Below are 23,490 nucleotides of genomic sequence, written 5' to 3'. Positions count from 1 at the left end.
CCAGTTTCATTCTGAGGCAAGTCTTTGCACCACTAGAGTGCTAGTACCAGTGTATGGGGCCTTGCGCTGTGTCGGTGTTTAAAAAATTCTCTTTGAAGGCATGAATGGGATGTGCTCTCACCGTGGCCACATGCATTCATTAGCAAATTGTTTGGGTCAGGCTGCTATAGAAAGACGTGAAGTATCTGGCCATGAAGCCTCCATCATTAGAATGTGAGGGCAGAGACAGTGTTTTTAACTTTCTTTGCCTCCTTAGCGTTTACCTACGAACCCGACAAAATAGTAAGCTCTTAATAAATGCTTATTGATTGACAAAGGGGATCACATCAGAAAAGAGAAAGTGGATGCATGGCTCATAGCAGAATTCGGCCTACCACATCTGGAAGAAGATTAAAAATACACATGGCCTCTCCAATAGGGAGAAGATACTTTTCCCTTTTAGCATTTAGCAATATTTACCCTAGAAAACCTCGATAACAATACTCAAGAGATTCTCTCAACCAGGTTGAACCCCGTTACAAGCTCGGGCACGTGCCTGGCCCTGAAACCCCTCCATTAGTCCACTAGGGGACGCTGGCGCGCAGGCGCTGCCGCGCGAACGAGATGGGATCCGATTGGTTAGGAAGCTCCGACAGTGGGTGGATCCCCGAGGCCGGTCGTGAAGAGGAAGCGTGCTCTCATTGGTTACGGGTTGCGGAGGAGTGGGCGAGGCTTTGAGGAATCGGACGGCTGGCGAGCGAGAGCGCGCGGCGGCCGCGCGCTGGGCCGGACCGTTGTCGCCTCTGCCATCTGGGTGGTGGCCTAGACGGTATCGGGGAGGGAGGAAGAGGCCCCAGTCCCGGTCCCATCCTGTCACATTCAATTTCCTGAGCCCCGCCGTGGGGGCGGGGTCAGCGGCTGGAGCAAACTCGGTTTCCCGCCCCACGGCGTGGCGGTTATCGCGGGAGAGCCCATTCACGGGGGGGAGGGGAGGGCTCCCGGGAACGGCTCGTTGTGCGGAGCCAGTGGGAAGGAGATGCTGGGGATAGAGGGACTCCGGAAGAGACCATTGTGCATGTGGGGTGGTGGTGGTGGTGGGGGCAGAGAGATTTCTGGAGCACCCCCCCGGTAGGGTAAGGACTTAGGGCTCTAGTCCTAGGAAGGCGCGACCCGGAGCCTAGACGGCCGTACAGCCATAGAAACCCAGAGAAGGGCTTGTCCCGGCGGCGGCCTGCGATACTGGGGGCTACCCAGGAGGAGGCTGGCCAGAGCAGGGTTATCCAGGGAGAGTGGCCCGGCTGGGCGGCCACGGGGCAGGGCTTGTGCGCTAGTTCGTCCCGGGATAGGCCGGCCTTACAGGAGGGGCGGGGCTCCAGTTCCTTCTCCTCCGCCTCCTCTCCCCCGCCCGGTCTGCTCTCAATTCGGGGAGGGCTTTGGGATCTGGGAGCTGTTCTGCCCTAGCCTACCCGGTTCGGGGCCAGGTCCGTCGGTGCTGTGCTCAGCTGGGCTGAAGGGGTTGGGGCTGTACAAAAGCCCGGGGCGGACTGCAGCTGAGGCTGCTGTTGCCTTTCCTGGTGGGTGCCAGGCCCGACAGGCGGGGGTGGGGGTGCTTAGCCCAGTTCTCTGACCAGCCTGCCCCATGGGTCAGTACGTTCCTTGAGAGGGGGAGCCAAGACCGGCCGTGAGGATCGAACGCCCTGAACTTTGGGTCCCGTCTCTTCTGGCCAGAAGGGCATCCCGGAGTTTCTTTCGGGTCTAGGGTCCGTCGAGAGCAGTGGTTCCTCTTGCCCCGCATCCTCCAGTTCCCTGGCGCCACATTCAGCTTGCTAGCGTGTGAACCCCGTGGCCTTCCAGGTGGGGAGGTAGGGGGCGGTTGTTGCGGGCGGCGACGCGGCTGACTCGGCCTCCACAGGCTCCCTCCCTCCTCCCTCCCTCCTTAAACTCTCCGGAAGCGGCAAGTGCTTTGGGAGGGGGGAGGGGGGTAAAGCAGCTGCGAGGAGTTGGAGCGCCCAGGCCGTCGCTACCGCTCGCTGCGGGCAGAATTAGGCTGACCGGGACGGGGGCCTGGCTCTGGATACCCCCACCCCCAGCTCGGAGAGCCTGACCTTTCCCGATAGCGGCCGTTGGCAGGACAGACACACTGACAGTGTCCTGGGACTCGAGGGGAAGCTGCGAAGCCCCAGGACTTTGAGGCGTGCCCGGAGCTAGCAGGAGATCTGCGGGCTTGGGGTACGAGGAACCCCAATACTTGACTTTAACCCTCTTGCCCTCTTCCTGCCCAACTTGGGGCTGCGGAGTTGCCTTGGGAGGCTGAGAGCAGGAGCAGCGGCGTGGGCTGAGGGCCGGGCTAGGCCGAATGCTGAAGGAGAGGTCGTCCAGGCTACCCTTACCGGCCGAGTAGCCTTCAGCCATGGATGTGACCCCCGGCCTGGCAGTCTGGCTCTTATGGGCACTCCTTCTGCACCATGGCCAAGGAGAGAAGCCTCCAGGAACCAGCCCCGAGGAATCAGCAGTGGCAGGTAAGGAACGGGGGCTGAGAAATGGAGGCTGCCTCTGGGTTGGTGGTGGAGGTGTTGGCCTTAAAGTCCCTCATCCGAAATTCGTAGAGAAATGACCTTCTCGCCTCTGCTTGTTAGCTACTTTTTCAGGGGCCCAGAAATGCCTAACCTCTGTTAAGAATTCATCTTTTAATGCTCTTCAGAATGCTTTGTGTTTGGTGTTAAAGGGGCTCTCTTTGCCTCAGTGACTCAAGACCCCTTCCCAGTATGTGTTGTCCAGGAGAAATGATTAAGATGAAAGACTAGTAGCTAGGACAGCCATCTGCAGTGGGTTTAAGCACTACCAGCTTTGAGGAATAGTCGGCCTTGTGGTTAAAGAAACCAGCTCAGAGGGATCATGTCCATTCTCTCCCAGGAAGGCCTCCTCTCTTATGTGAGGGCTTTCTTCCTTGACAGCCTGTACAGAGCCTGTTCTTAAGTTCTGTGGTTTTCCCATGACTTTGTCAAGGAAGCAGTTAGCCAACCCTGAGAGCAACCTGAAAGTGAGATTCATGGTGAGGGGGTTGGTGTAAGGAGGAGCTTAGAGCTCCCTCTCGCTGCTTTAATACAATTCTGGATTGTTTATGAATCCTGGTTTTCTTTTCTAGGCTTACAGGTAGAAGTCAGGTAGTAGCACTAATGCTGTTGCAAAGAACATTCATTTAATTGAGTTTAATAATTCATTTGATTCATTCAATTTAATTTAGAACATTCATTTAATTTGATTTTACAGTGAGTTTAATGGAGGTGAAAAAATAATTCTCCTTCCCTCTTCCCACTTCCACAGGGGTTCTCTTAGACCCATAGCACCAGCTGGCCTGGGACATTCAAATCTGTCACTCTGCATAGGCATTGAGCTCTGGAGAGCAGGGAGAGTGCATGGGCTGGGTTTCATGGTGATCTTAGGGTGTTTGGGCCCCCTCTGTTAGTAGTATGAAAAAGGAATGTAGCTCATGGTTTCATGGGAGCTGCAGAACTGCTGTCCTCATGTAGAGGAGTGGGATTTAGAGGCTCTTATTTTGTCCTGTGGTTCTCTGAACTTTTTCTGCTGGAATAGGATTCAAGACTCTCCCCCAAGAGTAGAAGTGTCTGTGTAGTTTCCAAATGGAGTGAACCTTATGAAGAAGGCTTCTCTGATTTGGACAGATAGGCCCTTGAGGTCAGTCCATCCACTTGTAGTTGATGATTGCTTTGTAAATAGGCTCTTAATGTATGTAATACCTACCCATCCATGCTACAGACCCCTACTTCTCCATAATGTTGCTCACTCAGGGTGATCAGTAGCCTGCAGAGATAAGATTGGGAAGTAGGCAAATGGTGAACCATTCAAAACTACCCTCACCTCTCTATGTTAAAGAGTCTCTCCTCCTAGGTGGTTCCCTGTATTGTAGCAGGGATCAGAGCCTTAAGCTAATGCAGTGCCGTTGGTAGAATTTTAGGCAGAAGCAGGTAGTTTCCCCCTCTCCCCCTTTCTGAGAGGCAATGGGGTAAGCATTGCTTGAAATCTTATTTTAGAGGCTGCAGCTTATTCTACTAGACTTACAACTAGCCCCGCTAGACTGTAGCCCACCCTACCTACAGGCCTTTTTGTGTTCTTTACATCTTCGTAAATAGACTTTGACCTTTTCTACATCTGAGCCTAGAACTTTGATTTTTGGTTTTAAATTATTGTGAGACTGCCTCCTTCCCCTCTAGCCAGGTTGTTGTAAACTGCAGGTACTAACTATACAGTACTGGGTGCATAGATCGCTATTGTTCTTTTATATAGCTTTATCTTAGAACTGGGCTCAGGCTGGTAGAATGGGGAAAAGTACTAGATTTGGAGTGAGGGCACTAGGTTTGAATCTTAGCCCTTATGCTTAGTAGCCATGGGAACATGGACACCTCAGCTAGCTTCTCTGAACTTTTTTGTTTCCTTCTTTATAATTTGTTGTTCAGTCATGTCTGGCTCTTTGTGAATCCATTTGGGGTTTTCTTGGCAAAAATATTGGAGTGGTTTGCCATTTCCTTCTCCAGCTCATTTTAGAGATGAAGGACTGAGGCAAACAGGGTTAAATGACTTGCCCAGGGTTACATAGTAAGTACCTGAGGCCAGATTTGAATTCAGGAAGGTAAGTTTTCTTGGCTGCAGGCCTGGCACTCTATCTATTGGGCCACCTAGCTGCTTTTGATTCTCTGCAAAGTGAGGGTAATTAAAACTTGTACTACTTTCTTCATAGAGTTGTGAAAAAAGTACTGTATAAATCTTAGATATACTTCAATAAATGTTATCATAAATATGAGATGGTGGTTATTTATATAGCATATCTGACTCTAGTTTTTTCCTTGGGAGCAAGGGAGGCAGTTAACTATGTACTACAGGAAAGCTTCCCCAGCCCCTCTTAATTCCAGTGCCTAACCCTCTGTTAATTATTTCCTGTTTATCCTGTACATAGCTTGCTTTATATATATTCCTTTACACGTCCTCCTCCCCATTAGGTTGTAAGCTCTTGGAGGGCAGGGACTGACTTTTACTCTTTTTATAACCCAACACTTAGCACGATGCCTGACATATAGTAGGCTCTTGATAAATGTGTATTGATTGATTGATTGAACAGTCACACAAAAGTGCCTGGGGGAGGTGCTAATTGCAGAACTGCTTGAAGTATCTTAGGAGGGAAGGGTACTTTAGTTTTTCTTTGTGCTCCTCAGAAGGGAGCAGAGTACACTTCTCAGAGTTCCATGGCAGTTAGGGAATCTGTTTTGGGAATAACTCACTATCTGTTTTGCAATGTCTCTTTCTCTTATTGGACCTACCTTGGGCAGATGAATCTGTGGATGGGGTGACCTTGTATGACATGTGTGAACTTGGCATAATCTGGAGAAGTTGGTGTTTTCCTGATTAGAATAAGTCTTGGAGACTTTTTGTACGCAGGTGGTGCCATTTGGAGAGGTGACAGTGTGAGGGAACCAGGGATCTCATCCTCTGCCTTGGAAAATGATCTCAGTCCTTCTTGTTCTCTTTAGCTCTATAAGTCCTGTTTCTCTCATCCGTCAAGAAGGCAAGACTAGGAGGTGACCAGAGATATAGGTTTGCTTTCTCAGTCTTAGACTTTTCCCTTCTAGTTATGTGTGTGTGTTTGAAGATAATGGTTTTTGTAGGATTTAGTAAAAATAAAACCAACCCAACTCTTTTATTTAATAGGCATTTGAAGCACAGAAAGATGTGGCGATGGGTGGGTATAAATGGTGTCCCAGTCCAGGCATTAATGAGATAAGGTTAACCCTAATAGGTGCACTCAGATTCTAATTCATTTTCTCAATATTTCATTGTGTTTTACTCAGCTAGTCCTGAGCCTGCATTCTTTAAAATTGGTTGGAACCTGGTGCTTTCAGCAGGCCAGGCTCTGGGCTTGCCTGCCTTTTGGGCAGAAAAGTCCAGGTCAGAGTATTAGTGACCAGGTTTGGGAGATGTGAGGATTAGAGATAGATTGGAGCAGTGGTTCTAATCCCAATTTATAGCCCTCTAGCTTTGAATTTGGTTGAGGCCAAGAGTTGCTGTACATATAGCCTTGTCCAAGACTCTTGAGAAAGGGCCTCCTGGGGAGAGGAACATTATATTTATAGAGCACAATAAAGGCAGTGTGGTATGGTGGGAAGTCAGTAAGTTAACTAGCATTTGCTAAGCACCAGGCACTATGCTAAATGTTGGGGTTACAAAAGAAGGGAAAAAAGAGTCCCTGTTTTTTGTTTTGGCTTTACAGCTTACTATTTGTACAACTTTGGGTAGGTCCTCTCCTTACTTTGGGCCTGTTTTCTCATTTGGAAAATGAGGGATTTGAACTAGATAACCCTCTAAAGTCTCTTCTAGTTCTGTGATCCTTTGCCTATGAAATTGTGCTGAAAGGCAGGCTCCGCTCTTACTTTGGGGCCTCAGTGAAGCAAGTTCCTGGCAGCCCAGCCCATTGCTGACGCCTCCAGCACTATAAATGGCTTTGTCATCTTGGGGGCTGTGCTGTTTTTAGCTTTGGGTGGCTCCCGGAACTGGGCTAGGGCCAAGGTTAAGGGCAGGTGGGTAAAGTTAGAGGGAGAGGGGCAGAGCCTGGAGATAGACCAACCAGCCTGACTAGGCTTGCTTGCTGTTATGGTGTACTGATTCAGGCTTTAGCTTAAAGGTTGGTACTTCTGAGGAGGTGGCTAGGCACCTAAGCGAACTTGGGCATTTAGTTATTTGCTAGCTAGGAAGAGCTTACTACTTTCAGGAAGACTGCTCTAACTATTCTAGCCTTTCTTTATCTTTGAACTCCTACAGCCTTTATGGCAGGGGATGCTAGATGGCAGGTTTATAGAATCATAGGTTGGGTGGATATGGAAGTAATTTATAAAATGTGAGAAGTTGGATTAACAGGTTTGTTAGACTGCTAGATAAAGAGAATGCTATATAGTCTGCCTAGATTTTTAGTAAAGCATTTGTCACAATCTGTCATACTATGCTTGTGGACCAGATGAAGAGAAGTTAGCTAAATGATAGTAAAGTTTCAAAGATTTGAAACTGGTTTAATTAATGCCTTGTTCCAAAACTTAGTCACTAAATGGCTTCATATCAACTTAGAGTACTGTCTATAACAAAGGGCCATGGGATTCTCTGCTTGATCTTGTGTTGTCTAACACTTTTATCACCAACTTGGATAAAGGCAGAGATGACATGCTTGTTGAATTTGTAGATAACAAAAAGCTGTGAGGGACAACTAATATATTAGAAGATAACTAATATCTTAAAGGATTTTGAGACAAGCTATTATAATGTTGGGCCAAATCTAGTTGAATGAAATTTAATAGAGATAAATGTAAAGCTTTATCCTCAGATTAAAAAATCTATTCCACAAGTGTTTGGGTGAAGTGTGGTTAGATGGAAGATTATCTGACAAAGGTCTGGGGGCTTCAGTGGAATACAAGTTCGTTAAGAGTCAGAGTGGTATGATACAGCAGTTTAAAAGCTAGTGGAATTTTAGGTTGCTTAAAGACAAACATAGTATAGTGTCTGGGTCCTGCTAGAGAAGTCCTGCTATACTCAGCTGTGGTCAGAATGCAGCTAGAATATTGTGTTTAGTTTTGGGTGCCACAGTGGTGAACTGAAGAGTGGGCCTGGCCTATTCAGACTAACCTTTGTAATGAGTGCTTTCTGTTTGCTGAGAATGAGGTGCTGTAAGAAAACACGGTCTCAGTTTACAAGGCTCACTCCTGGATTATAGAGTCAAGATGAGTACATGTGAAACACTTAATGACCAAGGTTGTGTATGGGAATGGCTGCTTTATAGAGTAGTTTATAGAGTAGAATAGTTTGAAGTTATGGCATGGAAGCAGAGAAGAGAACCCGGAATAGATGTGGTTTCCCAACTATATCAAAAAAATAAGATTAGGGAGTGAGCAGGCTGGAGTCATCTGGGAAGGTTTTTCTGGAGGAGATTGGGCTTGAGCCCCAAAGGATGGGTAGTAGGATTTAAATAGAGATTAGAGAGAAGGACATATTAGGCTTGTGGGATTCTTGGGGGGTGGGGAACAGTGATGAGCCTGACTTGAGCAGGGTCTGCCCTTATCTAGAACCCTGTTGTCCAGACTCTCTTCCATTCCTTCATAATACCTCATATTTATATTTATAATACAGTACTGTTTTCAGAGTCTTTTTGTTTCTATTATCTCATTTGACTTCAGAGTAGTCTTCTTTGTTTGAAGTGTTGTCATATGGAAGAAGGCTAGGACTTGTTCACCCTCCTATTGGAGGGCAAAACTAGGAACAGTGGGTAGAAGTAATAGGGAGGTAGATTTAGGCTTGATTTAAAGAAAAACTTCCTTAACGGTGAGCTTACTCAGAGTGGAATGGTTGCCCTAGGAGGTAATGAATTTTCCATTACTGGAGATCTTCAAGTGATTACTCAATCTATACTTAGCTGGGATGTTGTGGGGGCATTCCTGTCCTGCAAGTAATAGATTAGATGACCTCTAAGATCTTCAACATTCTGTGTTCTAAGCTCCCTCCAGTCTCAGAGTGTAAGCTTCTATTAGGCAAAGTGGCATTTCTGTTAGTTGGCACGTTGCTAAGTTTGGCTGCCACGGATGCTTCCTGTGGGAAATGATTCCACAGGAAAGCTAACATATTGGCTTCACTAAATAAATGGAGTCAGGGTCTAAATCTGGTTCTTTATCTTCCCTTAGGCTAACTTTTCTGTCCTTAGGAGAAATATTGTCTTCTTCCCAGTCTAGGAGGTGTTATCCACCCAAGTCATTTTGTATTAGCCTCCCTTTGGGCTCAAAGCCACTGCTTATTTAGATTTTTAGCTGTTTTGGGTAATCACAATAATCTCTTTTATTTGTATCTTACCTCCAACTGTTTTCAAAGCATTTTCCTGTCTGTTATACTTTTGTTTGATTCCCACAACATTGCTGTGAGATTGGTGAGACAGGTATTATTTAAAAAATTTTTTTATGTTAACATTTTTATTTTAAGTTTTGAGTTCCAAATTCTATCCCTTCCTCCCTTCCCCCCTCCCTGAAATGGTAAGCAATGAGACATAGGTTATACATGTGCAATTATGTAAAACATTTTCATATTAGTCATTTTGTACATTTCTAATAAAAGAAAAATAAGAAAGTCTATATTCAAACAGTATCAGCTCTTTCTCTCGAGTCAGATAGTATGCTTCATCAAGTCCTTTGGGATTAGCTTGAATCTTTGTAGTGCTGAGAATAACTAAGTCATTCACAGTTCTTCATCGAACAATATTGCTGTTTCTGTGTACAACGTTCTCCTGGTTCTGTTCACTTCCTCATGCATTAGTTCATATAAATCTTTCCGGGTTTTTCTGAAATCATCCTGCTTGTTGTTTCTTATAGCACAATAATGTGCCATTATAATCACATACCGTAGCTTCGTTAGCCATTCCCCAATTGATGGGCATTCCTTCAATTTCCAATTCTTAGCCACCAGAAAAGCTGCCATAAATATTTTTGTACAAATAGGTCCTTTCCCCTTTTGTTGGATGTCTTTGGGATAGAGACCTAGCAATGGTACTGTTGGATCAAAGGGTACAGCACAGTTTTATAGCCCTTTGGGCATAGTTCCAAATCTCTCTCCAGAATGGTTGGATCGCTTCACAACTCTACCAAAGTGCATTATTGTCCCAGTTTTCCCACATCCCCTTCAACATCCAACATTTTTCTTTTTTGTCGTATTAGCAAATAAGATAGGTATGATGTGGTACCTCAGAGTTGTTTTAATTGCACTTCTCTAATCGATAGTGATTTAGAGCATTTTTTATATGACTATGGATAGCTTTGATTTCTTCATCTGAAAACTGTCAGTTTATGTCTTTTGACCAGTTATCAATTGGGGAATGACTTGTATTTTTGTAAATTTGACTCAGTTCTCAATCTATTTGAGAAATGAGGCCTTTATCAAAGATACTTGTTGCAAAATCCCCTCTCCCCCAGTTTTCTGCTTTCCTTATAATTTTGGTTGCATTGGTTTTGTTTGGGCAAAAACTTTTTAATTTTATATAATCAAAATGATCTGCTTTACATTTTATAATGCTTTCTATCTTCTTTGGTCCTAAATTCTTCTCTTATCCAAATCTGACGGATAAACTATTCTATGTTCCCTTAATTTGCTTACGGTATTACCCTTTATGTCAAAATCATAAACCCATTTTGACCTTATGTTGGTATACAGTGTGTGATGTTGGTCTATACCTAGTTTCTTCCCTACTGCTTTCCAGTTTTCCCAGCAGTTTTTGTTAAACTGAGTTTTTGTTTTAGAAGCTTGAATCTTTGGGTTTATCATATACTATATTACTATGGTCATTTACTATAATGTAATTTGTATTTAATCTATTCCGCTGATCCACCAGTCTATTTCTTAGTCAGTATTAGCTTATTTTGATAACTACTGCTTTATAAAACAGTTTGAGATCTGGTATGGCTATACTACTTTTGCATTTTTTTCATTGATTCCCTTGATATCCTTGAACTTCTGTTCTTCCAGATAAATTTTGTTATTATTTTTTCTAGCTCTATAAAATAGTTTTTGATAGTTTGATTGGTATGGCACCGAATACATAGACTTAAGTAGAATTATCATTTTTATTATATTGGCTTGGCCTTCCCATGAACAATTAATATTTTTCCAGTTGTTTAGATCTGACTTTATTTGTGTGAAAAGTGTTTTGTAATTGTGTTCATATAGTTCCTGGGTTTGTCTTGACATGTAGACTCCCGAGCATTTTATATTGTCTAGAAATATTTTGAACGGAATTTCCCTTTCTCTCTCTTGCTGCTGGACTTTATTGGTAATACATAGAAATGCTGATGGTTTCTGTGGGTTTATTTTGTGTCCTGCAATTTTGCTAAAATTATTAACAATTTCAAGTAGTTTTTTAGGTTGATTCTCTAGGATTTTCTAAGTATAACATCATATCATCTGCAAAGAGTGATAGTTTCATTTCCTTATTGACTGTTCTAATTCTTTTCTTTTTCTTCTCTTATTTTTATAGCTAACATTTGTAGTACAATATTAAATAATAGAGGTGATAATAAGCATCCTTGCTTCATTCCTGATTGTATTGGGAAGGCTTCTAGTTTATCCCCATTATAGGTAATACTTGATGATAGTTTTAGATAAATATTACTTATTTTAAAATAAACTCCCTTTATTCCTATGCTCTGTAGTGTTTTTAATAGGAATGGGTGCTGTATTTTGTCAAAAGCTTTTTCTGCATTTATTAAGATAGTCATATGATTTGTTGGTTTTGTTATTGATATAGTCAGTTATGCTGATAGTTTTCCTAATATTGAACCAACCCTGCATTCCTGGTATGAGGCCTACCTGGTCATAATGTATGATCCTTGTGATGTATTGCTGTCTCTTTGCTAGTATTTTATTTAAAATTTTTGCATCAATATTCGTTAGGGAAGTTGGTCTATAATTTACTTTATCTTGCTTCTTCCTGGTTTAGTTATCAGCACCATATTTGTGTAAGACAGGTATTCTTATTCCCAGCTTTACCGATGAGGAAATTTAGGCCAAGAGACTTAGATTGTCTGATTCTGTGCCAACATTCTGAGGAACATGGAGCTTGGAGCTGAAATGTTATAGATAATCTCATCTCACTTTAATAGGTAAGAAAACAGGGTTCCAGGGAGGGAAGTCAATTTGCTCAAGTTTACATAGGGAGTAAGCTGGGATTTAAACTTTGGTTCTGCAATTCCATATCATATTTATTTATTTTTCTTCTAAGAAAGATTTCTCTTTTTTTTTTTGCATTTTTTAAAAAAAATTCTGAGTTCCAAATTCTCTGCTTCCCTCTAACTTCTCCCCAACCCACTGAAAAGGCAAGCAATATGATATCAATTATACATGTGAAGTCATACAAAACATATTTCCATATTAGCCGTGTTATAAAAAAAACAAGAAAATATTCTTAAAAATTTATTTTTTAACATTTTTTTTCTATAAATTTTAAGTTTTGAATTCTCTTTCTCCTTTCCATCCCTCTCCACCCACTGAGAAGGCAAAACAATATGATATCAATTATATATGTGAAATCATACAAAATATATTTCCATATTAGGCATATTGTAAAACAAAGCAAAAAAAAGTGAGAAAATTATACTTCTCTTTGCAGTCAGAGTTCATTAGTTCTCTCTCTGAGATGGAGAGCATTTTTTTATCTTGAGTCCTTTGGAATTATCTTGGATCATTGTATTGATGAGAGTAGCCAAGTCTTTCACAGTTGATAATCATTACAATATTGCTGTTACTGTGCACAGTGATCTCCCAATTCTCACTTCATTTTGCGTTAGATCATATAGGTCTTGCCATGTTCTTCTGAAACCACCCCCTTCCTTATTTCTTATCGCACAATAGTACTCCATCATAATCATATGCTACAACTTATTTAGTCCTCCACCAATTAATGAACATCCCCTCATTTTCCAATTCTTTGCTATCACAAAAAGAGCTGCTATAAATATTTTTGTATATATAGGTCGTTTACTTTTTTTCTTTGATCTCTTTGAGGTGCAGATCTAGCAGTGGTATTGACGAATCAAAGGGTACGCACAGTTTTATAGCCCTTTGGGCATAGTTTCAGATTATCCTCCAGAATGGTTGGACCAGTTCCCTATTCTATCAACAATTCATTAATGCACCATTTTCCTTCATCCCTTCCAGTATTTGTCTTTTCCAATAGGTGAGGTAGTACCTCAGAGTTGTTTTAATTTACCTTTCTCTAATCAGGAGTGATTCAGAGCATTTTTCATGTACCTGTAGATAGCTTTGATTTCTTCTTCTGAAAATTGTCTTCATATCCCTTGACCATTTATCAATTGGGGAATGACTCTTATGTTTATGTTTGATTCAGTTCTGTATATATTTGAGAAATAAGGCCTTTATCAGAGAAACTTGATGTAAGTATTTTTGCTATTACTTTATTGTTTATAGTACCTTTTAGCAAAATGTAGTTTCCCTTATTATCTCTTTTAATTAGATGTATTTTTGCTTTTGTTTTTTCTAGGATCATGCCTACTACTCCTGCCTTTTTTACTTCAGCTGAGGCAAAATGGATTCTGCTCTAGCCCTTTATTTTAACCCTGTGTGTGTCTTTCTGTTTTAAGTATATCTCTTGTATACAGCATATTGTTGGATTCTGGTTTCTAAGGTATTTCACCTTTTTCCTATTTTTTCATTCTTTTGACTTTGTTTTATTGTTTCTTGATATCTCATGGGGTCATTGGCTTCCACTTTGTTGTAGTTCAGTCATGTCCGACTCTCTGTGACCCCATTTTGGGGTTTTCTTGGAAAAGATACTAGAGTGGTTTGCCTTCTCTAGCTCATTTTGCTGATGAGGGACTGAGGCAAACAAGGTTAAGTGACTTCCTCAGGGTCACACAGCCAAGAAGTGTCTGAGGCTAGATTTGAACTCATGAAGATGAGTCTTCTTCATTCCAAACTCAGTGCTCTATCCTGTGGGTCAGCTAGCTGCCCTCCAAAATTTCTCTTTGTATTTGAGAGAGACAGGTGTTTTTTTTTTTAAGAGCTTGTGAATTCAAGTGAAAATCCATTGTATATGCATATGTGTGTATACATATATATTTGTGTCTCTGTATATGTATGTATGTTGTTTAGTCAGTCATGTCTGACTTTTCATAACTTCATTTGCAGTTTTCTTGGCAAAGATGCTGGAGTGATCTGCCATTTCCTTCTCTAGCTCATTTTAGAGATGAGGAACTAAGGCAAACACATTTAAGCGATTAGCCCAGGGTCATACAACTAGTAAGTATCTGAGGAGGAGTTTGAACTCAGGTCTTCCTGACTCCAAGGCCAGCATTCTATCCACTGTACCATCCACTTGCTCAATTCCAACTTTGAAGAAATTATTTTCTTCAGTGAGCTTTTGTACCTCTTTTTCCATTTGGCCGATTTTGCTTTTTAAGGAGTTCTTATCTTCAGGGAATTTGTGTGCCTCTTTTACCATTAAGCCAATTCTGGTTTTCAAATTGTTATTTTCTTCAGTATTTTTTGTACCTTTTTAAAAAACCACCTGTTAATTCTGTTTTCATAATTTTCTTGCCTCATTCTCATTTCTTTCTCAATTTTTTTTCTCTACCACTCTTATCTTTTTCTTTAACTCTTCCAGGAATTTTTGCTCTCCTTGGGTTCAATTAACCTTTTTTCCTTTTTTGGAGTCAGGACACTGGAGCCAGCCAATTTGACTTCTTGTCCTAGCACCAGCACTTAACAGCCTGTGTGGGTATATGCCCTGACCTTGGGGCACTTTACCTGTCTCTTGATGTAGGTTTAGCTTTGACAGGTACCTTCTTCAAACTAGTCTACTCTTCAGCATTTTAGGCCCAATTCCCTGACCTGTATCTGTGGTCTCATATTTTGTCACTCACATTTCATCTAGAGCTTAGATTTAATATGTTAACCCATTTCCTAGCAGCACTCTGTTCACTCCATCAGGCCTTACTCTTGAGCCTTATACTTATTTATGGAGGTAAAACTGCCTAATTTGTGTTAACAGAAGGCCTAGGACCCATTCAGAAGGAAAGCAGAAGTGAATTAGTTGGACAAGATGCCCTTTGAGATCCCTTCCAAACCTATAATTCTGTAATGACCAATATTTACTAAGCATTTGTTGTGTGCCCAGTAGCAGAGCCTTGACTTGAACTCTAGTCATATGATTTTTAGTCCAACACTGCTCTTCTAGGTGCTGTAGGGGACACAGAGAAGTGTGACACAACTCTCTAGGAGCTCAAACTCTAGTTGGAGAAATAAGATCCAAATATTGTTACCTTTCTAATACCGGTCACGTTTCTTCATTCTAGTACTAAATGATCAGTTAAGGCCAATGAGTGATGTAGGAATCCCAAGGAAGAGATGAGCAGTGTAGATCAGGAACACTATAGGAATCTTAAGGAAGAAGAGATCATTGTTGCCTGGGATCAGCAGGGAAGGTTTGGGGTGAGAGGACCATGAAGATATTTGGCTTTATAGCATTGTTCTTCTGTCCATTGAGGAGTTACTGTGACCCTATGGATGCCTAATGGGTTCATTCTAGATTGTGTGGAGAATTCCAAAGAGAAGATCCCCAGAGGCAGTGAAGTTGACAAAGCTTTGATTTTGTTGACACAACTTTGGATCTAGTTGCTATCTACCAGGACTATGGCACCATTGTCCTTGTCAGCCTTATTAGGGGCGAGGATTTATTTTCTTTAGAAGGGCACTGAAAGTGAGTGTGCAGCAGCAACCTCTTTGCCCTCGAGGGAAGGGAGAAGGGTTAGAAGAATCTGTCTACCTTTCTGAAAGAGCTCTTTGATGGCCTGCATTTGCCAGTCTCTCCCTCCCCTGTTCCCTGCTCCAGTCACACTTTTCCTCGAACTTGCCAGGCTTGTTACTGCAACTCTGTCTTTGTTCTTCATGTTTCTTCCACCAGGAATTTCCCCCAACACCTTTCACCCATTGAAATCCTACCTATCCTTTAAAGGTCAGCTCAAGTCTCACTTCTGCTACTCACTTTCACTGACCTTACTTACCTCCTAGGAGCACTAGACTTGAAGTCAGAAACCCTGGTTCTAGTGCTCAGCTCTTCCTCCTATTGGCTCTGTGACAATGGACAACAGCTTCCACTCAGCCCAAGGTCCAGACCAAAAAAAAAGAAGTCCTTTTTAACCCAGAATTCCATACTTCTATCAATGGAACCTTGCCATTGTGGTGGCATTATGACTGAGAAATTTTGCTTCTGGAAGTTGGTAGGAGGGGTCAGAAGCAGTACTAACTCGGAATGGTAAGAGGTAGCAGGAGTAAGGTAATTGACCCAGCTCTCACTATGCAGGTTTTCTCCTGAGGCTTGCATTGTGGCTAGGCAGAATGCTAGGTAGGTGGGGGAGTGCTTATTTGCCTAGGAAATTTGTCCTTTCTTTCCATATTAGGAGTATTTCAGCATAAGATGACTAGGCTTTATAATATGAGGATTATGTTATCTAGTAATGAATAAAGCACTATTTTGGTAGTCAGAAAACCCAAGTTCTAATTCTCAAGTGTAGTAGCTTTGTGAGCATGGGTATGTCCCTTCACCTTTCTGAACATCAGTTTACTAATCTGTAAAATGGCATAACCTCTCTTACAGAGTTACTGTGGCAGAATCTTTCAGTGACATGATTTTAGTAGCAGTATTATGTATAATCAGGAAAAACTAGAAACAGCTTGAATGTTGAATGAAAGGTGAATGGTGATTTCATGGTACATTAATGGAATACTTTAGCATAGTTATGAATAATTAAGTAGGAACTATATAAAGAAGTCTGGAAATATTTTTGTGAGGTAATGGAAAACAAACCAAAAAAGGCCAAAAGGACTAATTATGCACACATATTAATTATGTATGACCCTGTGAGAGGAAAAATGAATGAAAATGTATCAACAAAAAATCCTGATGAAGACTTAGAAGGAGTAAGTGAAAAATTGTGATGCCTCATGTTTAAATTAATTTAAATTTAAGTAAACCTCTTTACTAAGCAAGTTTGGTTTGTGTTGGATTGGTAGTGAGTCTTTCTTTCCTGGAAGTCTTGTAGTAGATACTAGATGATTACTTATTGGGGATGCTTTGTAAAAAATTCCTGTTCTGGATTACATTAAGTGGTCTTTGTAGTTATCTGGGATTCTTTGTTCTCTAACCTGCCATCAGACTCCTCAGAGTGGCAAGGTACTCTGCCTCTTTGCAGGCAGAGGAGGCATCTGACTTACAACTGTTGTGGACCTCTCAGCACCCAGCTCAAGGCCTTGGAATCATTAGTGCCTACAAGGTCTTTCTTGACTTCAGAATTATTGGAATTTCCTTCCAAAATGTTCCCCAATCTAAATGGAAGAAGAGAGCTTTCTAGGGAGGGAGTGTATGAGGGAGGCAAAGGTATAAAAATGTCAGTTGGGCTGTGGGAACACCACACAACTTCCTGCTATCTGGTCAGTGGACAAAGTTTATTGAGTAATGGCACTGTGTTAAGCCCTGCTTGGAGCCCCACAGTCACCCTATTATATCTCCTCTCCCTCTCTCCAGCAGGTCCAAGTTTTATAGCTACTGTCTAGCGTCTCTGGGTTATCTCAGCTCTCTCAGAAAGCTCTCAGGCTTCTTGGAGTGCTCAGCACTGCAGTTTGTGAGGTGACAGCCTTATTCTTTGCCAATTCTTTCCCAATCAGTTTCTAGAATAAGGTGGCTAACTTTAAGTGGGGTTACTGCCTAGGGAGATAGGCAACCTCTAAATGTAGCACACATCTTTTTAAAAATTAATTTATTTTTAATTTTCAACATTCACTTCCATAAGTTTTAAATTTTCTCCCCCTCCCTCCCCTCCCCCTTCCCCAGGATGGCATGCAATCTGATATAGGCTACATTCCTATTAAACATTTTCTCATTAATCATATTGTATAGAAGAATTAGAACGAATGGGAGGAACCGTGAGAAAGAAAAAAACAAAACAAGAAAATAGTCTTCTTTGCTCTGCATTCAGACTCCACAGTTCTTTATCTGGATGCGGATGGCATTTTTCCATCATGAGTCCTTTGGAATTGTTTTAGGTCCTTGTATTGCTGAGAACAGCTAAGTCTATCAAAATCAGTCATCGCACACTGTGGCTGTTACTGTGTACAATGTTCTCCTGGTTCTGCTCACTTCACTCAGCATCAGTTCATATAAGTCTTTCCACATTTTTCTGAAGTCTGCCTGTTCATCATTTCTTATAGCACAATAGTATTCTATTACATTCATATACCACAGCTTGTTCAGCCATTCCCCAATTGATGGATCCCCTCAATTTCCAGTTCTTGGCCACCACAAAGAGAGCTGCTATAAATATTTTTGTACATGTGGGTCTTTTTCCCATTTTTATGATCTCTTTGGGATGCAGCCCTAGAAGGCACACATACATCTTAACCCCCCTTTTAGAATATGGTGGCCTCACAATCCAGCCCTTCAAGTAGCCATGTGTGTATGTACACACATATATACATATACAGATACACACAGAGTTTTAGAATTATAGAGTTGGAGGAGATTAAATTTGAGATTAATTAGTCCCATCCATAGCTGAAGCCTAAAGGAGGCTTCTCTTATTTCATAGAATCTTAGAATGTGTTTCCAAGTTCATGTGGACCTGAAATGGAATCTAGTTCAATTTGTACCTGAACAGAAATCCCCTTTAAAGTGTTTCTGATTAGTGGTCATGTAGCCTTCACTTGAAGACACCCTCCCATACTTTCCTCCTCTTCCCTTCCTCTACTGTTTGATCATAGGATCATAGATCCTAAAGAAGGTCCCTGGAAGGGACCATCTAGACTAGCCTTTTTTTTTTTTTTTTTACAGTTGAGGAAACTGAGGCAAAGGGATCATATAGTAGAAAGTGTCAGAGATAGGATTTTAACCCAGGTCCTCTGACTGTAGAGTACATGTTCTTTGCGTTATACCACATTGCCTCATTTGGCAGCACTTAGATGGAGAACTCACTGCCCATTCCAGTGCTGGATAGCTCTAATTCTTTACAAGTTTTACTTTATATTGCACCTTAATCTGCCTTTGTGTTCCTCCCACAGGTCCCACTTTCATTCTATGGGACTCAGCAGAACAAGTCTAATCTCTAGGTGGCATGGTCAATACTGTACTGGACTTGGAATCAGAAAAACTCAAATTTGAATCTTGCCTCAAAAATATTCTAACTTTGTGATCCTAGGCATGTAGCTTAACCACTCTCAGCCTCAATTTCTTTATCTATAAGATGAGGATAATAGTCCCTACTATAAATGTATATCAAGTGCTTTGCCAATTTTAAAGTGCTATATAAATATTAATTATTTAAGTACTTGAAGAAAGTTATCATATTCCTCTTTAATATTCTTATCCAGGCTTAATATTTCTGTTTCTTTCAACTGACCCTTTGTGACATGATCTCCAGTCCTTTCTCCATTCTGGTTACCCTCTGGACACATTCTTATGCATCAATATCTTTCCTGAAATGTGGCTCCCAGAGCTTGATATAATGCACATATGGGTGTTAAAGCTGGAAGGGACCTTGGAGGTGATCTAGTCTAACTTCCTCATTTTTCAGAAGAAGAAATTGAGTCCTAGAGAATGGAAATGACTGGGCTAACACCATACCTTGGTAAAATCAGGCAGGACTCTAACCTAGGTGTCCTGATTCCCCGTCTGATGTTTTTCAAGTTTATTATCCCGCTTTCCTAATTTGTAATCAAATGGCGGCATTTGTCTGAATTAATGAAAAGGTCTAAAGTATAGGAGGGATGCAGTGAAAGTTTTTACTTTTAAAACTTTATATATAGTTTCTGAGTCCTAGATCCTATGTACCGTGCTATACCCTATAACTTATGGGCCTTGGAAATTGGGGTGGGGCAGGGAATGAATGGACAGTATTCATATTCATTTCAAATCTTGAATGGCTGGTGGAAGAGTTAATGAGGCTTTTCTATATACTCAGAGCTGTAGATACATGCATATATTCAATCTGTGTCAACTAGTGAAAGGAACCTGGAAGAACAGGTTCTGAGGTAAGCCTTGCGGGAAGGGATTGTCTTTGTTCATTATTCCCCACCCTGTTATTTTTTTAATCTTTGTGTCTGTTGTACCTAGCACCAGGCCCTGCCCACAGTGCTTAGTAAATGTTTGTTGAATGGTATCCTGTATTAGGTCCATAAATCCAGTGGACGTCATCATGCTCTTTTAAATTTATTTATTAAGTTTAAAAAATTTAAAAGTTTTATTGATGCTTTTAAAAAATCTTATTTCTGGAAATTCTACTTCTGATTCCTCTCTCCTTTTCCTTCTCACCTTGAATCCTTTCTTGTAACAAAGAGACATGACGGTCTGACATGGTGGCCTCCTAAGATAGTATAGAGTATATAGCATCCTGCCCTGGTAGTCTTCTGCCTCTCTGCTGAGAAGGTAGAGGTCTTACCCTCATTATACAACAGAGAAAACTGAGGCTCAAAAGATGAAATGACTTTTCCAAGGTCAAATAGCAAGTTTATGACAGAGTTGGGACCTAGGGCTTCCAACTCCCAGTCTAATTTTTTTCCTCTTATATGGAAGTCTATATAGAATATAATAGAATTCAGCTCTGGGGAACCTTTTCTTTTAAAATGGTTTTGGATCAGTCAGCACAAATTTATTAAGCATTTACTATGTGCGCTGTGCTAAGCCCTGGGAATACAAAGAAGGCAAAAGTACAGTTCCTGTCCTCAAGGAGCTTACATTCTTATGGGGGAGACAACATGCAAAAAGTTGTAGATACAAGATGTATACTGTATAAGTGGAAAGCTGTTTTAGAGGGAAGGACCTAGCAGTGGTAGGAAACAGGAAAGACCTTCAGAATGTGGGATTTGAATGGAATTGTGAAGGAATCCAGGAGGTGGGGGTGAGGAAGGAGAATATTTTAGATATGGAGGACAGGCATGGAGTCAGGAGAGGGAGCATAATGTTTGAGAAACAGCAGGGAGGCCATAATCTGTTGCCTTTCCCGTCTAATTATACTTTGTAAGAAGGCTAGAAAGGAAGGAAGGGACCAGATTGTGAAGGACTTTAAATGTCATATGGAACATTTTATATCGATATTGGAGTTTATTAAGTAGGAGAAATGACATAGTCAGACGTACACTTTAAGAAAATTATTTTGACAGCTGAGTGGAGGGAAGATGGATTGAAGTGGGGAGAGACCTGAGGGAAGGATAACAATTACAGGGCTATTTTAATAGTTCACGTGGGTGAATGAGGGCCTGTACCAGGGTCATGACTGTGTGAGCAGAAAGAAGGGGTCATATTATAAGAAATGCTGTGAATATAAAAATGACAAGACTTGGCAACAGATGGGAAATTTGGAGTGAATATGAGTGAGGTGGCCTTGAAGTTAGGAGCCTGGTTGACTAGGGGAATGGTGGTGCCCTTTATAGAAAGTGAGAAGGGAGAGTTTTCTTAGAGGGAGTGATATAATAACCTTTTGGACATGGTGAGTTTGAGACATCTATGGAACATCCAGTTCAAGATATCCAAGAGGCAAATGATGATGTAAGATTGGAACTGAAGAGACAGGTGAGAGCTGCATATATAGATTTGGAAATCATTTGCATTGAGATGATAATTGAACTTATGGGAGCTGATGGGATTACAAAGTAAGATAAATATAGGGGGAAAAGAGAAAATGCCCAGAACAAAGCCTTGGGGGAATATCCAGAGTTAGTGGGTGTGACTCGGATGGTGATCTAGCAAAGGAGAACGAGAAGGTATGGTCAAACCTGTGGGAGAAGAGCCAGGAGAGAACAGTCTCATGAAATCCTAGAGAGGAGAGAGTATTGAGGAGAAGAAGGTGATCAGCAGTGTCAAAGAGTATGCAGTAGACAAGAAGGATGAAGACTGAGAAAAGCCTATTTGATTTAGTAATTAAGAGATCTCTGGTGACTTTGGAGAGGGAAGTTTGAGTTGAATGATGAGGTCAAAAGCCAGACTTGAGAGGGTTTAGAAATGAGTGAGAGGAGAGGAAGTGGAAGCAGCTATGTAGATGGCTTCCTTTTTTTTTTAAATTTAATTTGATATTTTTCAGTTAGCAAAAAATTATTTTTTCTACTTATATCCTCTTCTTCCTTTCCTTACCCCCTGAAAAACAAACATACATGGTCAAGCAAAACAAATTTCTGCATTGGCTATGTCCAAAAAAATGTCTCAGTCTGCCCCCTGAGTGCATCATTCTCTGTGAGGAGGTGGGGAGTATGCTGCATCATCAGTCTTATAGAATCATTGGTCATTTTGTTGATTAGAGTTTAGATAACTTTTTCAAGAAGTTTAGCTACAAAAAGGAGGAAAGATACAGGATAATAACTCTTGGGGACGGTTGGATCAAGTAAGTGTTCTTTATGGTTGGGGGAGAGAGACGTGGAAATGTTTATAGGCAGCAGGGCAGCCTCCGATAATAGGGTAAGATTGAAGTTTAGTGAGAGTGTGGGTATGGTATAGGGGGCATTCTATTCTGTTGGAGAAAATGTAATAGAATAGGATTAAAAGTCTATGTGGAGGTGTTTATTTTTGAAGGAAATGGGTACACTCTTCTTGTAAGACTGAAGTGAAGGCAGAGATAGTGAGAAAACATAACTGAAGAGGTCTTGAAAGACTGTGTAGATGGGGAAGTAGTGGTATTGAGAGAGATAATGTTTTTCCAGGCTCCCCACATCTCTCAGTAAGATCTCTCCCTTCCCAAGCAGACGTCTGAAATCTTGCTCCCAATAGATGCACACCTGTGGCCTACTTTGCCCTCCTTATCCTTGTTTCCAGATTCCATGAGGATCACTGGCATCAAGATTCTGAAGAGTGTAGAGGCAGTGACAGAGTAGAAGAGAAGTGGTACTAAACTGAGTCATAAGAGTTCAGAGCCCTTCTCTGTGATTCATTTGCTGTGAGGCCTTAAGTGAGTAATTTCATCTCTATAAGCTTAAGTTTCCCCCCTTGTAAAATGGGAATAATACCTATACTGCCATTGTTGCAAAGTGTTTTGTGGATTGTAGTGAGCTATATAAATGTGAACTATTGATATACTGCTGGGTGTTGATGAAGTCGTTGTGGAAGAGGGCTTTGAGGTGTGTACAGTGCTTTCCTTTCTCATCGTTCCAGTTACGTGGGCTGGGTAGGAGTTCTCCTAAGAGAAAGGAAAGCAGAACCTCATGCTAGATTAGGGTGATTAGGGTGGCAGTGTCATCTGTCATCTAGAGTACCCACTGGTATATCAGACAGGAATCCTGAGCTTTTCATATACAGTCTTCTTGATCTCTTTCCCTGTGTCAATCTGCTGTTGCTCCTGGGTATGGAGGAGAAGGCTGCTGAGTAGGGGAATGAGCTCTTTGGATTTTCTCTGGGGAGCTCTGTTCTGTGTCTCCACTGAGCAGTCTTGAAAATGACTGTTTCTTTTAGTGTCCAGCCAGACACCTGGTAATTACTTTGACTGTACTGGATGGCTGGACAGGATATGAGACGGCTTTATGGCTACTAAAGTAACAGTTGAAGTCTTTTCAGCTTCTGCTGCCAAACATTGTCTTCCCATGCCTATCTCCCTGTATTTTATCTCTTGGGCAGCTTTCCTCCTTTCCTTCTTTTCCCTCTTCTTTTTCATTCATATATTCATTCATTCAATAAGCATTTATTAAGTGCCTGCTATCTGCCAGGCACTGTGTGAAGTGCTAGGGATATAAAAAGAGGCAAAAAGAGAGTCCCTGTCCTCAAGGAGCCCACAGTCTAATGAAGGAGACAACAGACAAACAAGCATATTCAGGGCAGACTATGTGCAGGATAAATAGGAAATAATTAAAAGAGGGAACACACTGCAATTAAGAGGGGTTGGGGAAGGCCTCCTGTAGAAGGTGGGAGTTTAGCTGGGACTTAAAGTAAGCCAGGGAGGT

At 41.6% G+C, this 23,490-nt stretch overlaps 1 protein-coding gene across 1 annotated transcript in view; it reads left to right on the top strand.

The window, feature by feature from the left end:
• Nucleotides 1-746: 746 nt before the first annotated feature.
• Nucleotides 747-23,490, top strand: part of STIM1 (stromal interaction molecule 1) — a 246,113-nt gene continuing 223,369 nt past the window's right edge. The window contains exon 1 of the mRNA XM_036744735.1: nt 747-2,498. Coding sequence (XP_036600630.1) covers nt 2,390-2,498 — 109 coding nt within the window. The 5' untranslated portion in view covers nt 747-2,389. The remainder of the gene's footprint in view (nt 2,499-23,490) is intronic.

This window comes from Trichosurus vulpecula, chromosome 2 (assembly GCF_011100635.1).
Source record: "Trichosurus vulpecula isolate mTriVul1 chromosome 2, mTriVul1.pri, whole genome shotgun sequence".
Classification (NCBI taxonomy): Eukaryota; Metazoa; Chordata; class Mammalia; order Diprotodontia; family Phalangeridae; genus Trichosurus; species Trichosurus vulpecula.
Note: the sequence above shows the minus strand (reverse complement) of the source record. Positions and strands in the feature narration are given on the sequence as shown.